Source organism: Eurosta solidaginis, chromosome 3 (genome assembly GCF_040869045.1).
Source record: "Eurosta solidaginis isolate ZX-2024a chromosome 3, ASM4086904v1, whole genome shotgun sequence".
In the NCBI taxonomy this organism is placed as follows: domain Eukaryota; kingdom Metazoa; phylum Arthropoda; class Insecta; order Diptera; family Tephritidae; genus Eurosta; species Eurosta solidaginis.
Genome location: NC_090321.1, coordinates 47,751,324 through 47,765,531, shown reverse-complemented (window position 1 = coordinate 47,765,531; position 14,208 = coordinate 47,751,324). Strand labels below are relative to the sequence as shown.

Sequence of the window (14,208 nt, the reverse complement as noted above, 5' to 3'; positions counted from 1 at the left end):
CTATCAATCAATTAAAACTTACAGTTGTGCTGCCATCGGGCGTATGGTAGCAACTGTCGGCAATGCAGTGCAAATATTCACAATAATGCCATAGTACAAATAGATTTCGTTGTGTGCTCACAATCGTTTATTTTTAACAAATTATTTTAATAAAATATAGCTAAACAAAAGCACTACGACGAAAATTGCCCAAAGCTCGCTAAATCCCGAATCTCCATCTTTACAACCAAACTTTTATTCATAGATTTGGATTCCAAATAAGAGCGAAAAAGGGAACCGTACATAAAAACAGCAATTAGAAATAATATATATGATATAAGTACTAATTTTTTTCTCTATTCTTCTCGCTCCCTCTTTCTTTCCAACTTAACAGTCTTCGCTAAGCAACAAAATGCAAAACGCTCTAGCCATGGTTGATAGCTCTACACAAACCTCGCCAATGACATTGAGCTTGACGAACGCTGCAAACCTGAGCACAACAATTAATCCTCCCCCTACAACCTGTGGACCTAATCGCATACAACACGCTAATTCGCTGGAACCAAGCGTGCCCTGTCATGCATTGAATACGATTGTCAGCTCGTTGAATTCGCAAATTTCATTACTTTTGGTGAGTATGTATGGGTGGCTAATGAGCCATTATGTATGACGTGAAGTTCATTCTTTACTAAATGAGAGTTTATATTTATTTTATTTAGCCAAAGATCAATGAACGCGACATGGAACGTGAGCGTCTACGCAAAGAGAATCAACATTTGCGTGAATTATTAAATGCGATGCATGAACGTCAGCGAGTTGAAGCAAAATTGGTGAGTATTATTTGAGCTACTTAATTTGGCTGTTTTTTTTTTTTTTATATTTTGGAATTTTTTCGAATCCTTTTTTATAAACGCTCTACCTCAGAATTTGATTTTGGTTTGTAATGTATTCCGGTGCGTTTTGGTACCAGCTTTCAGAACTGGCGTACCGGGTCCCGCTTCGGCCCTATGGCCAGTGATTATTTTTCAGACTTTTGGGGTTAGGCCTGAATCACGAACCGTTTCGTCAATTCTGAGAGCGGATTTGGCATCAGCGCGTAAAAATCATAGGAATGCGTGTGTCGCATTACCAGGCCTGACAATTTTTTTTCTGACCTACAATGGAGAGGGTATGCGCAGGACCCATCGTTTACTACAGCGGCCGTTTAAAGATCTGCTGTGGTGTTGGGAAAAGGAGTGCGACGCCAGTTTCTTCGTTCAAGCCTGTTAATGAAAGTCTCGCCACGATATGAATAAACGCGAGTTTCTTCAGCATAGAATCTAAATGCGCCCCGAGTAAACCGAAGAGAACAAAGGCTCATATGAGCGCTGCCTAGTCGTGATATTAAAATTGTACTTGAATACTGATTAATTTTCACGGTATATATGCTGGTCTTCCGTAGTACCAGTTTATAGCAAAAAAATATGCACAAAGCTGTCTGATTGTCGCCTGATAATGGATATCAGGACGGACAAGGCGACAGCTCTTTCAATTTTAATTTGTGAATCTCTTCAAAGCGTTTTCCCTGGGAGTAGAATACATTTGATAACGTAAATATCATAAGCAGACTTAACCGTTGCGGAAACCAACCATCTCTTCAATTGTAAAGTGGAACCAACGCCTCTAACACTCCTCTCACTGTAGTCCACCCCTGTTGAAACTGCAACTTTCCTTGGACTCCGTTAGAGGACATTGATGACAATTTATGATCGGTCGCACTTATTGGATGGAGCGCTCTAGAATAATAACAACAACCACTGGGTCCTGGATATGCTCAAAATGCGAGTCCCATATATCGATTTCGATTCTTATCTTGGAGACAATTTTAGCATAAAACTCGTCAAATAATAGACAGCATCAAACATATGAGTAATATTGCCAACCAACAAATGACCGATGTCCAGAGTGTGCTTATGTCATGAAGAAAAAAGTTTTCCTCACTACTAAAAAGCGAAGTGGATGATGAACCAAATATTCCCATCCTTGACGACGTAATATACAATATGACACCTGATTATGGCGAAGTCAGAATGCAAAGCTTTATAGCTGGAAGCTGAGGGATGGGGTGGGTGGAGGTAAGATCATATAGAAATTAACATCGATACCACTCTCCAAAACCTCCTTTCTTTTACCGTTAAAACAACAAGAAAGCTAAATAATAACAAGGCGCAAGTACCACTTGCTGAGCTGTTCAAAACGCATGCATCAACTCGGGCAGTGTCTTTACCGCTACAACCACACCAGCGATTGGACGAAGCACTGCTACAACAACAACACCAACAATGCACGTTACTCCCAGCGGGTTGGGGGGTCAGAATATACCCGCGGTAGTCATAAGAGGCGACTAAAATACCAGATTCAATGGGCTGTGTAGCGCAACCCTTTCAGGTTGCCAGCGCAATATATAGCTTCTCCAAACCCAATTGTCAACCTCAGCTATCCGTTGCGAATCCTGTTTCAGTAACAGACGAGGCTCTGGCGCCCAAGCAAGGGAGGGTTGGTCTGAAGGTTTAATGTGGCCATATAAATCGTTCCCGAGATGGTCGGACTAGCACCTTAATGGTGCTGTGTTACCGCAGCGTACCGGATCTGTGTCCGGCAAAGGACCATCACATCGATAACACTCCCCGAAGCCTTCGGGGAGTAACCTTATCGCTACAACGACAACAACAACAATGGACGAAGACGTTCGGTTCAAGAAAATACATATTTCTATCGACACCCGTTTTCGGAACTAGAGAAAGGAAGACTTGAACTCCGTTGGGATGCGGCGGTTTAATCAAATTTTTAAATGGGGCTATCTTCAAACAAATTCTCAGATAGAGCATTTTTGAAAAAAAATCTCAAGTAAGGTTTTCTTCAAACAAATTCTGATATAGGTCGTTTTTCAACCAGCAACCGGGTGATATTCCACCTGTATGTCGATTTCTACTTTTCTTTTTTTCATTCCAAATTATTTACAATTTTTAACTTTTTCAGGAAACTCCAATCAGTGCCGTAGGTGATAATGCACCAACAGCGGATGAAACGGATGGCAGGAGCAATACCAGCATCCCAAATACCAACATAAACTCCTCCAACTCCCCAGCAGCTGTTGCTGCAACAGTGGACAACACAACATTAGACACAACAACAACAAAACCAACAGTCAGCAATACAACAACAGCAGATCAACCTAGCACACCAACAATTAAAATAGAAACCACACCAGCTATAATAACAACAACAAATGAGAGCGAAAATTAAACGAGCATGGCCTAAAATATAGATTTATTTAAAAGAGACAAAAAAGTGTGAAAAAAAGAAAAGCAAAGCAAGCAATTAGAGTATTGACTAAATGTTTAACAAAAATTTTGTAGATATACTTATACATATACACATATACAAGTACATATATGTACATAATATATACCAATGGATGTATGCATGTTTAGATGTCGCACGAATTTCAATTACTCGATGTTATACATACATATATAGAATATACATATATATATATATATTGATAATGCAAAATTGTTGTCGTCGTCGTGATCAACAAAGCTTGTGTGCGCATGCGCAACTTGCAACATATGCGCATGTTTATGGGTATGTGTAAGTTGGCTCATGAGCACCATGTTTAATAGAATATGAACATATTCATTTTTTTGTAAAAAATCAGACAAGAGCAACAATAACAATAATAGTAATTACAACTTAATAAAAAAAACAAATAAAATAAATTGTACGTAAAATGTAAAACTTTATTTGTATTTAGTTCTATATAATTTTGGCATCAGATAATATGGCATCATAGGATATGGCATGGTACCATATGAAATGTTGTCATATTTTATGATATAATGTGTTATATATATGACACAATGTATGGTATCAGATGATATGGTGCCATATGATATGATATGGTGTCATATGACAGCAAATACAGCATATCGACTGCTAAGCGGAATATCATCCTATCTCGGCTGCCGTTTCGAAAACGTCCTATCTCAAAAAACGTTTGAATAACACATATTTCAGAATTTCTCTCAAAAATGCCGTATCTCAGAATTTTTTCATGAGCACCCCAGCTAATGTGAAAATTTATTATCATATGATATCGTACCCTACGAAATGTTATCACATGATATGATATAATATTATATCAAAGAGCATACATAACAAGAGGCGTCAGTTCGTATGTTTGATATCAAACACTCGCTACAAGAGAGATTGGGGTTTCTGAAAATTGCTTCCCACTTTTCATTTTAATTTTCGCCGTATGCTTTGAGTGAGAATTGAGTGTGCTGTAATTTTCTTCACTCGAGTTATTTGTGCATTCTCTCTTCTTATAAAAGCGCCATCTTTAGTTTTCGAATAAGCAAAATCTCTCGCGCCAGTTGAAGCCAGAACAAAAAATGTGCCAGCTAAACGAAAAACGGGCCAAAATTTTGAGTAAACTTTAGTTTCACAAACAACTGTAGAAATGCGGTAAAAAATTATAGAAAAAAAGATAAAAATACTTGTTTTATTGTAAATATTATTAGTTCGAAGGCGGAGGGTAAATGATATTTCCCATTCAAAAGTTATCACTAAGAACATGTTTTGTAAATTTGAAGTCCCGATGCAACCAGTCAATTTTGTTCACAGAATGTGGAACGTCAGACATGTAAGATAAGCCCCATCCACTTAATAAAGTTAACTATTATATCCTAGGTCTGATTTATTAAAATTTCAAAAGAATATTTGGTTTTCACTGTGAGTTAAATGCGTTACAACATTTGACTAATTTATTTAATCAAAATGTAAATTTTACTTAGATTTCTTTATATTTAACTCTAAGGTAAAAGTCTAGTTGAGGGGTCGACTGCTAATACGTGTAAAAAAATATCGAGAGAGGTTTTAAAATACTCGTATTAATCTCGAGAACAATAATCCGAATTTTATCTCTGTCCGGAGATATTTGCAGTTGAAGTTGACGATTTTCATCTGGTTGTTGTTGTGTTCGTACCCACAAAAAAAATTGTGAACGCTGAAGGACATCACCGTGGCGGTAGCCACGGTTATACCACACACTCGGACTTGGCATGGCGTAGCCCAGGGTTATTTTTTATAAGCGCGGCCGAAGGCCGCCAACACAGAAAGGTGTTCTGCGCAAAAATACTATTGATCCCAACCCCGGTTTCGGAGGTACCCGCGGGTCTTTGTTCGGTTCCTCCTTAATATATTTTGAACAAGTTAAAATTGTTATTTTCCGCCTTCGGATTATTGTTCTCGAGATTAATACGCGTCTTTTGACACCTCTCTCGATGTTTTTTGTCGCGTATTAGCAGTCGACCCCTCAACTAGACTATTACCAACTATAACTAGTCATATTATTGTAAAATAAGTTTAAAGAAATGAATATTTTTCGACTATCATTTTATTAAATTATTGAAACTATAAAATCGCGAAAATGTATGCCAAAAATCCCCATATTCAGATCTATTATGCCCCTATTACCGTTTACAACTCAACTCTGGTTGAGTTGAAATTTCGCAATTTGGTATTACAGATTACAACTCAACCTGTCAAAAAAAATTTCGGTTGAGTTGTCTAGTCTTACAACTTTTTGTGGCATTGCCGTTTACAACCTTGTGTTGGTGTAGTTGTCAAAGACGTCAAAATCTTACAACTGCTTACTAGCAGTTGTCTCATGCAATTTTGCAGTTGTTTTGAAAAAATGTTACGTTTTAGAAGACGGTTCACCACCTAATTTTTAACAAAGATGTTCAAAGTTGATATCAAAAGACACGTTTCGACCTCCGATTTAAGAATCCGAAAACAAAAATTGTAATTCTTTGCGACAGCATGGCACTGCTAATACGCGTCCAAAAATATCGAGACGCGTATTAATCTCGAGAACAATAATCCGAAAGCGGAAAAGAAACATTTTATCTCTTGTCCGGAGATATTTGTAGTTGAAGTTGGCGATTTTCATGTGGTTGTTGTTGTCTTTTTTCGGTTTTTGTTTAATATCTTTTGAAGGAGTTAAAATTTTTATTTTCCGCCTTCGGATTATTAATACTAATGCCAAGGCGCATCGTTTAATACCTCTCTCGATATTTTTGGACACGTATTAGCAGTGTCATGCTGCCGTAAAGAATTACCACAAAAATTAAAAATTTTATTTCTAATAAAATCTAATTTCATGTGGTTGTTGTATTTTGCCAGATTTTTTGTACACAGCTATGCAGAAAGGTGTTGGACCCAACCAGAGTTATTTTTACGAATCGCGGCCCAAGGCCGCCAACGCAGAAAGATGTTCTGTGCAAAAAAAACTGTGGAACGGGCCTCATATTTCGTACCCTCTCGGGCCATTTTGTGGGTCTTTATAAATATCTTTCAAAAGAAATAAAATTTTTAATTTCCGCTCTCGAATCCTAAAAACGGAGATGGAAACCCGTCTTTTGATACCACTTTTGATAAGAGTTAGATGGTGCACGGGCTTATAAAACGTTACCAAAAAAAAGCAAAACATTTAAAGCCGGTAGTTAAACCTTTTTTAATCAAACAATAATCAACAATTTTGTACACATTTCTAGAAAAAACAACGTTTAAACGAATTACATTGAATAACTTTTTGACTTTAGTTGGACGAGGCTGGCCGCAGTTCGGATGCAGCCAAAATAGGTGAAATAAATATGCGAGTCCCATTGATACTTATCACTACTCCTGGGAATCCTATTTGAGTAAAATACAGTTTTTTCTGTTGGGGTTTTAATCTACTTCACACAAATATTCTCCTCAATAATATCTAAAACCAGTCCAACACCAAAATCATTTCCACATCATATTTGATAGCTGCCGTCAGCAAGGAATCGGAGTATGGCGCATAATTTTAAAATACGAACGCGTATGCGGAAATGGTCCTTAATTTTGTTTAGTACTGAGTAAAATGCTTCCTTTCAAATCTGCAAAATAACTTCATATGAAACTCATTATTTGTTTGTCACTTAAACATTTTCTTACTTGGTGCTTGGTAGTTCCAAGGGATTGGAATGATCACGCGAATGTTTTCCGTATTCGCGAAATGTCAATCACCAACATTTTTGTCATTATAAAATAGATTTCATATAATATTAATAAAAAAATCACATTTTTTTTTTTTTTTTGTTGTTTAAGTTACTTCATTGCGCGTATATAAAATACCGGATGAAGGTCGAATGAAATTCGAATTATTTGGCCAGCTCGAAAGCTAAAACGCCAACGCCAATTTTTTAGTTTATTCTGTTAATTATAGATCCAGTTTACATTGTTTAAGGAAACTAGTGATGGTACTATACATTTTGTCACTATATTTTTCCTGTATATCGATTAAATTTGAATGATTTTGTAATAATGGGTATTTACTTCTAATTGTTGCATATTTGTTGCAATGGAATAAAATGTGATTCGTATTTTCTATTGTATTGCAAATTTCACAATTATTGTCATCATATATTTGCATTTTTTTTAATGTATCTTTGCAAAATGTGTGATTGGTTAAAATTCTATTGATTACTTTTATTTCCTTGGGTTCGAATTTAGAGTTTTTCTTGTTGAACCATGGTTTTTTAATTAGTTCTGGGTATATTTGTCCGTAGTCTTTACCTTTATTTGATACTTTTCCTTTGTATTCAGTCTCCCATTCTTTCCTTATTTTATTTTCAATTTCTTTTGTCGCATCTTTGATTGTCCATGGTACTCTGATTTTTTCTCCATTCTGGTTTGCATTTTTTGCCGCTTCATCTGCTTTCTCATTTGGTTTAATGTTTTTGTGGGCCGGAATATGATGTATTTCTATTCTTTCTAGATTTGATGAATTAATTATTTCAAAGATTTCTTGTACTATGTGATTGTTACTTTCTTCATTTTTTAAAGCAAAAATGCTACTTAGGCTGTCTGTTAGTATTGCTATTTTATTAAAATTTTGTACTATGGCGAATTCCACCGCTTTTTGTATTGCTATTAATTCTGCTGTCATCGATGCCACTTTTTTATTGCTATAGAACGATTTGATAGTGTTAGTTTTTTCATGAATAAATGCAGCTCCCATTATATTGTCTTTTATTGATCCATCCGTAAATATTAATTCAAATTTTTGTGCTTCTAATATTTGTATTTTTTCCTTGAAAATTGTATTTATAATACTTTTGTCACATTCTTTATTTTTTGCCGTTTTTTTGAAAAATTTGTCATCTGTAATTATTTTCTTTGATGAATATTTCTTTGTATTGATTGTTGCAATATTGTAAAAAATTAGTTTGTATTTTTGGTATATTTTGTAATAGCTGGTATTATTACTTAATTTATTTGTGATTATTGTCTTTTTCATTGGTAAGTTATATGCTATACATTTTATAATTTCCTTCGCTGTTGCCATCTCCAGCCTGTAAATCGTTGGCATCTCCGCCGCCATATGGTATATAACATGTGTTGGTGTGGATCTTATTAGACCCAAACAACGTCTAAGATTGTTATTATTACATATTGTTAATTTTTGTAAAGCCCTCTTTGGGATATTAGCAAAAGTGGATGCCGCATAGTCCATTTTAGCTCTCGCAAAAGCTTTATACAGCTGTAAAGCCTTTGGAGGTGCTATACCGAATTTACAGCCGCTCAAAATATTTAAAAATTGGCATGTTCTATTAGTTTTGTCAACTATCTTGTTTATGTGTTGCATACAAGCATTATTTGTACTTATATATCTTCCTAAATATTTGATATTTGTTACCTGTTCAATTGACGTGCCATTTATTTGTATATTTATTTGTGAGTTTTTCTGATTGAAAAATATGGTTTTGGTTTTATTAATATTTATTTTTAATTTGATTGTATCACATTCATTAATAAATTCTTGTATTTTTATTTCCAGTAATTGTTGTGTGGTTTCTTTATTTTTGTTAACGCATACTAAGAAGAAGTCATCTGCGAATTGGAATAGCTTACATTTTTCATTAATTATCTGATGAATGTGTGCTGTATATAGATTAAACAAAGTTGGACTTAATCCACTTCCTTGGGCAAGTCCATTTGTTGTTGTAATTTTTTGTTTATCTAAGATCAGTGTACGTTGTTTTAAAAATGATGTTATCCATCTTATTACTTTGCTATTAATCTGTGTTTCGTTAAGTTTGTTTTCAAGAATTTCTATGTCTACCGAATCGTATGCTTTTTCCACATCAATACATGTTGCCATTACTTGGTATTTGTTTTCTTTATAATATGCTACTGTATTTATAAGGTCATTTATACAGTTAGCTGTAGATCGATTCTTCCTAAATCCATATGATTTTTCTGGCAATAGTTTATGTTCTTCAATTTGATTATCAATATGGATTTTTATTATGCCTTCTATTATTTTAGCCATCACTGACAATAGACATATTGGTCTGTATTTGTAAATATCTGTTGTGTTTTTTTCTTTAGGAATCGGTATGATTTTGATTTCTCTCCACGCTTGTGGTATCAACCCTTCCTGCCAGATATTCTCAATTATATTGAATAATTTTCTCTTTTCTGATTCTTGTAGTTCTAGTATCATACGATATGAAATTTGGTCAGGACCATTCGCTGAATTAATCTTTCTGCTGTATAGGAATTTGAAGAAATTGTCCACATTCATTTCCTTTAATGGTATGTCAGTTCTGTTTATGTTATTGACCATAACATTTCTATCCGGATCCCTTGCAATACATATTAGATACTTTTTTGACTCTTCATTATTCCAACAGTTGTTAATATTTTTTTCACATTTATACTTTTTGAGGTTTTTTATTTTATTCCACATTGAATTAGTGTCTCCTTTCGAAATTTCATCTATGAGTTCGTTAAAATTTTTCTTCTTTTGTTCGTTAACTTGTGCTATGAATTTTTTCCTCGCCACAATTAATGCTTCGCTGTTTTGTAATGTTTTATATTGATTAAATTTCTTCTGAGCTGTATTTTTTAGTCTGAACAATTTTTCTGTTTCTTGAGTCCACCATTTTTTTGGTATATATTTGTTTTTATGGTTTATCTTGATTGTGTTGTTTTTTATGGTGTTTTTGATCGCATTATTAAATTCTTCTAAACTATTTCCTATTGTCAACGTATTTATTTCTTTTAGTACTTTGCTCAAAATAATTTTTTTGGATTTTTGCGGTTTTAATAATTCTTCGAATAGGGTTATTATTATTGGTTTATGATGACTATTTGTGAGTTGATGTGTTGTTTTCCAAGTATTTCTGATATTCTGATTTATAAATGTGACATCTATTGCTGATGATGAATTACTCATCTCAAATGTATGTTCTCCTGTATTTAGTGTTTGAAATCCGTTGTCCATGACTAAATTTTCCAGTATATTTCCTTTATTGTTAGTTATTTCCGGATCCCACATTGCCGCTCTGGCGTTGAGGTCACCTCCTATTAATGTCAAGTTGTTAAATTTCTTTGAAAAAATAAGTATTTTTTCCATTTCAATTTTAAATTCTTGAGTTGGAACGTTAGGTGGCGAATATACGCTTATTATGTTTATATTCTTTTTCAGATTGATGGTTGTAATTCCTATGTTTTCAATTGAACTTGGTATCTTAAACAATGTAAATTTAATATTTTTCCTAATGTAAATTCCTACGCCTCCATATCCATCTTGTCTATTCGCAAAAGCAAAGTTATAATTATTTATATTTGAATCAAAATTATTAGTTAGCCATGTTTCGGCTAAAATGGCTATATCTATTTTATTATTTAAAAGATAAATTTCCAGTATTTCTTTGTTTCCTTGTTTTTTCAAGCTTTGGATGTTAAATTGTAAGATCTTAATCTGATCAGTCATTAGGGTCCTGGGACATTAGTGTTGTGTCAAAAATATTGTTAATTTTATTAATAGCAATACGAATATTGTTCAGTAATTCCATAGTATTGTGATTTAGTCTCTCGTTTACATTTGATGCTAAATGTTTTGTTATTTCTACACTTATTTTATTAAAGACTTCTTGTGTGTCTTTAATTTTATTTGTGTTTAAAGTGAATTCCGTCGTTATTGGTTTTATGGCCTCTCGCCATTCATTCATTGTGTTGATTGCGTTTTGTTGTTCTCTTTGTCTGTTTTTGTTAATGTTTTTAACTACCTTCACATATGGCACCATTTTGTGTATGTATTCTGTGGTATCGTTCTCAGCATTTTGTTTATTTACTTCCTTCTTCTGTAATTGCGGGAAATTTTGTTCAAAGTTGTCTAGTAATTCAAATCTGTTACCTAAAATGTTGGTTACTTTTTTATGTGCATCTTTGTATGAACTGTTGTCTAATGTCATTGTTCTTTTGATTATGTATGCTTTTACTCGTGCTGGACAGTCTTTTGCTGTTGGTGGATGTTGAAAATTGCAATTAATACACATTATTGTTTTGCACTGTTCTTCCACAAGATGTACCTGGTAACATTTTTTGCATCTTTCAACCCTTTCTTTGCAATTCTGTGCGAAATGGTTATATCTGAAGCATTTGTAACATTGTGTAATGGTAATGAATGGTTTTACCATTATTTTTGTATGTGCATAGATTATTTCTTTCGGTAGTGTTTGTCCTTTAAAAAAGATTTTTACACGTCTTGTTGGTATTCTTTTTTCTTTGTCGTCCTTATCTTTTCTTTCGATTCTAATCATTTTCATTATAGGAATTGTTGTAATAATGTCTTTGTGAAGTTCTTCCATTGTCATTTCCGTTGGAATATCAAAAATGATACCCGTTTTTGAAAGGCAGTGTTGTAATATTTTCGGTTCATAACCTTTATTTTTAATTGTGTTATCATTACAAATTTTATTTGCTGTTTCTGCATTTTTACATATAGTTTTTATTCTACCAAAACCTACTTTGCTTACCTCATCCACTTCTTCATAGTTAAGGATTTTAAGAAGGTTGGCTACGGTTACTGCATTAATTGAATTTCTTTCAGTTCCATTTTGTGTTTTGTCAATATATACCACAAATGGACCTTTGTGATCTTTGTCATAGTATAGATATTCATTTGTTGTCATATTTCCTGCCGGTTTATTATTAATATTTATATCCTCGTTTTCATTCCTTTTTGTTGTATTTTGCTGAATATTTGTTACTTGAATGGTATTTTTATCCGCAATATCTTCTGGTTTATTTTGTTTTGCTTGTTTTCGAGAATTTATTTGTTGATTGAATAATGTATTGTTTTCCTCATTTCTCAACTCCGGTTTAATGTTTTTATCAATTTTCGGTTTTTTATTTCTGTCTTTATATTGTTGTACCCAGGAGCCCTCAGGCTCCTCGGCGTCTACATCCATTTTGAGGTTAGGTTCACTTAGTAGTTAGTATATTCTTATTTTTTGTAGTTTTATCTTTTTATCCAATAAAATTAACTTTTAATTAAGTAGAATTAGTGTTTGTATTGTTTAAATTTTATTATTCTCCACTTCAATTAAAAAAATTTAACTTTTGTAAAAAATTTGTTCAGACCACGCTTCTTTACACTTTCAGTGTTGCCAATCCAATGAAAAATCACATTTGAAAATGCTTAAATTTCTGCCACAAATTGATCAGCTGTTTATTTATCTGTCAAATCATCACTTTCTGAAGTTGGCAACTCAATTCAATTTCAACTGAAATAAGTTGTAATTCGTAATACCAAACAGGAGTTGAGTTGTCTTAAAGTTGAGTTGTTTTAATTACAACGCAACTAAGTTGAGTTGTAAACGGTAATAGGGGCATTAATTTTTCTTTGGAGTGGCATCATTGACAAAAAAGTCCATTTTGACAGCGATCTCTCGAAACAAAGAAACATTCATCTATGAAATAAGTCAAACGCATTATTAGTTTGATAGCACAATTATTAAATGATTATAATATTTGCATTTATAGGGGACAGTTGGATATAATAGTTGCTTATCCTTTGACACGTAGCTACGTACTACGATAACATAGAGTTTATATTAAACCAAGAGCTCGCTGACGAGTTATAAATATGCGAATAATAATAGTTACTTAAAATTGTTATCAAAACAAAGTTTTATTAATGTTTCCAAGAAAAATTAAATGGTAAATGTGTTTTAATGTTATGTATGTAAAGTGCATAATATGAGTAACCCCAATCTAAATCAGCGAGTAGTTTGGGTTCGAAGCAAACATGTTAAGTGATGTCTCTTTGCTCATATGATATAGTATCATACGATACCGCACACCTAGATCAGCGATCAACTTAAAAATCTTAATGTTCAGAAAGGGCAAACAACTTATTGACCTGACCAAACTCACGGCCGAACCGTACATCTATACTGTCTTCCCGGTCATAATGAAGGAGAGTGCAGCACTCGACGAATATACGGTAAATATCCAAACCCGCTTGGCGCTGCAAAATTTATCAGTGCCTTCTCGCGTTACATGATTATGAATTAGGCCTTGTCTATAACAGCAGATGTAGTAAGTGCGGGCTGCAGAAAACAAACGGCTGAGTACGCTCTGCGTTCGTGTCTGCGAACGCGATGTTTAGCCTCCAGCTGCTGGAGGCTGCAGAGTTGTCACATCTTGAGGCCTTAAGGCTCAAGTATTTACCAAGAGTACGCAGTCATTTTATAACACAATTCATTTTGGTCATCAAACCAATTTTGGTAACAATACTAACCTAACCTAAGCCAATATGCACCAAGCCTTCTCTGGATGAGTATACAGCTAATATTAAATCGAGTATACAGATTGATTTGAATTAAATTCAAGAGCTTGGTACCATGAATAAAATCAAATTTTAAGTTTTTTGACACAACTCCCTATCGATCTCGATATTCGATATGATATGGTATCATTTGATATCATATGTGATCATATAAAATAATATGGTTTATACATTTTATATAAAAGTCCCGTTTTTAAGTTAGGTTTCGATATGTCACTATGCCGCTAGTAATAAATGCTGGACAACAACGGAAGGAAGGCAAGCAAATGAAATCGAAAACAGCCACCACACATATACGATAACGATAATATGAGATGCAATAAAGAGCGCATATTACTCAGCCATATATACATAGAAGAGAGAAACGAGAAATAAAAAAGCAACTATATGAGAAAGTTGTTCGCAAAAAGTCTAGACCCTAAGAGAGCTAACGAGGGACACTGAGTATAAATGCAGCGAAGTCCAAGTGATGGAATAAGTTGGTTTTTAATACGCTATAAGTGAAGTAC

General features: G+C 33.9%; 2 protein-coding genes across 8 annotated transcripts in view; one reads left to right on the top strand and one right to left on the bottom strand.

Annotated features, from left to right (window-relative positions):
* RhoGEF2 (Rho guanine nucleotide exchange factor 2) overlaps positions 1-3,759 on the top strand; it is a 582,225-nt gene extending 578,466 nt beyond the window's left edge. For all 6 annotated transcript variants that reach the window (XM_067771577.1, XM_067771576.1, XM_067771579.1 and 3 more), the window contains 3 exons: positions 374-610; positions 699-809; positions 2,998-3,759. In XM_067771577.1, coding sequence (XP_067627678.1) covers positions 374-610; positions 699-809; positions 2,998-3,264 — 615 coding nt within the window. In that variant the 3' untranslated portion in view covers positions 3,265-3,759. The remainder of the gene's footprint in view (positions 1-373; positions 611-698; positions 810-2,997) is intronic.
* Positions 1-14,208, bottom strand: part of Oseg6 (intraflagellar transport protein Oseg6) — a 135,132-nt gene that overhangs the window by 109,621 nt on the left and 11,303 nt on the right. The window lies entirely within an intron of this gene.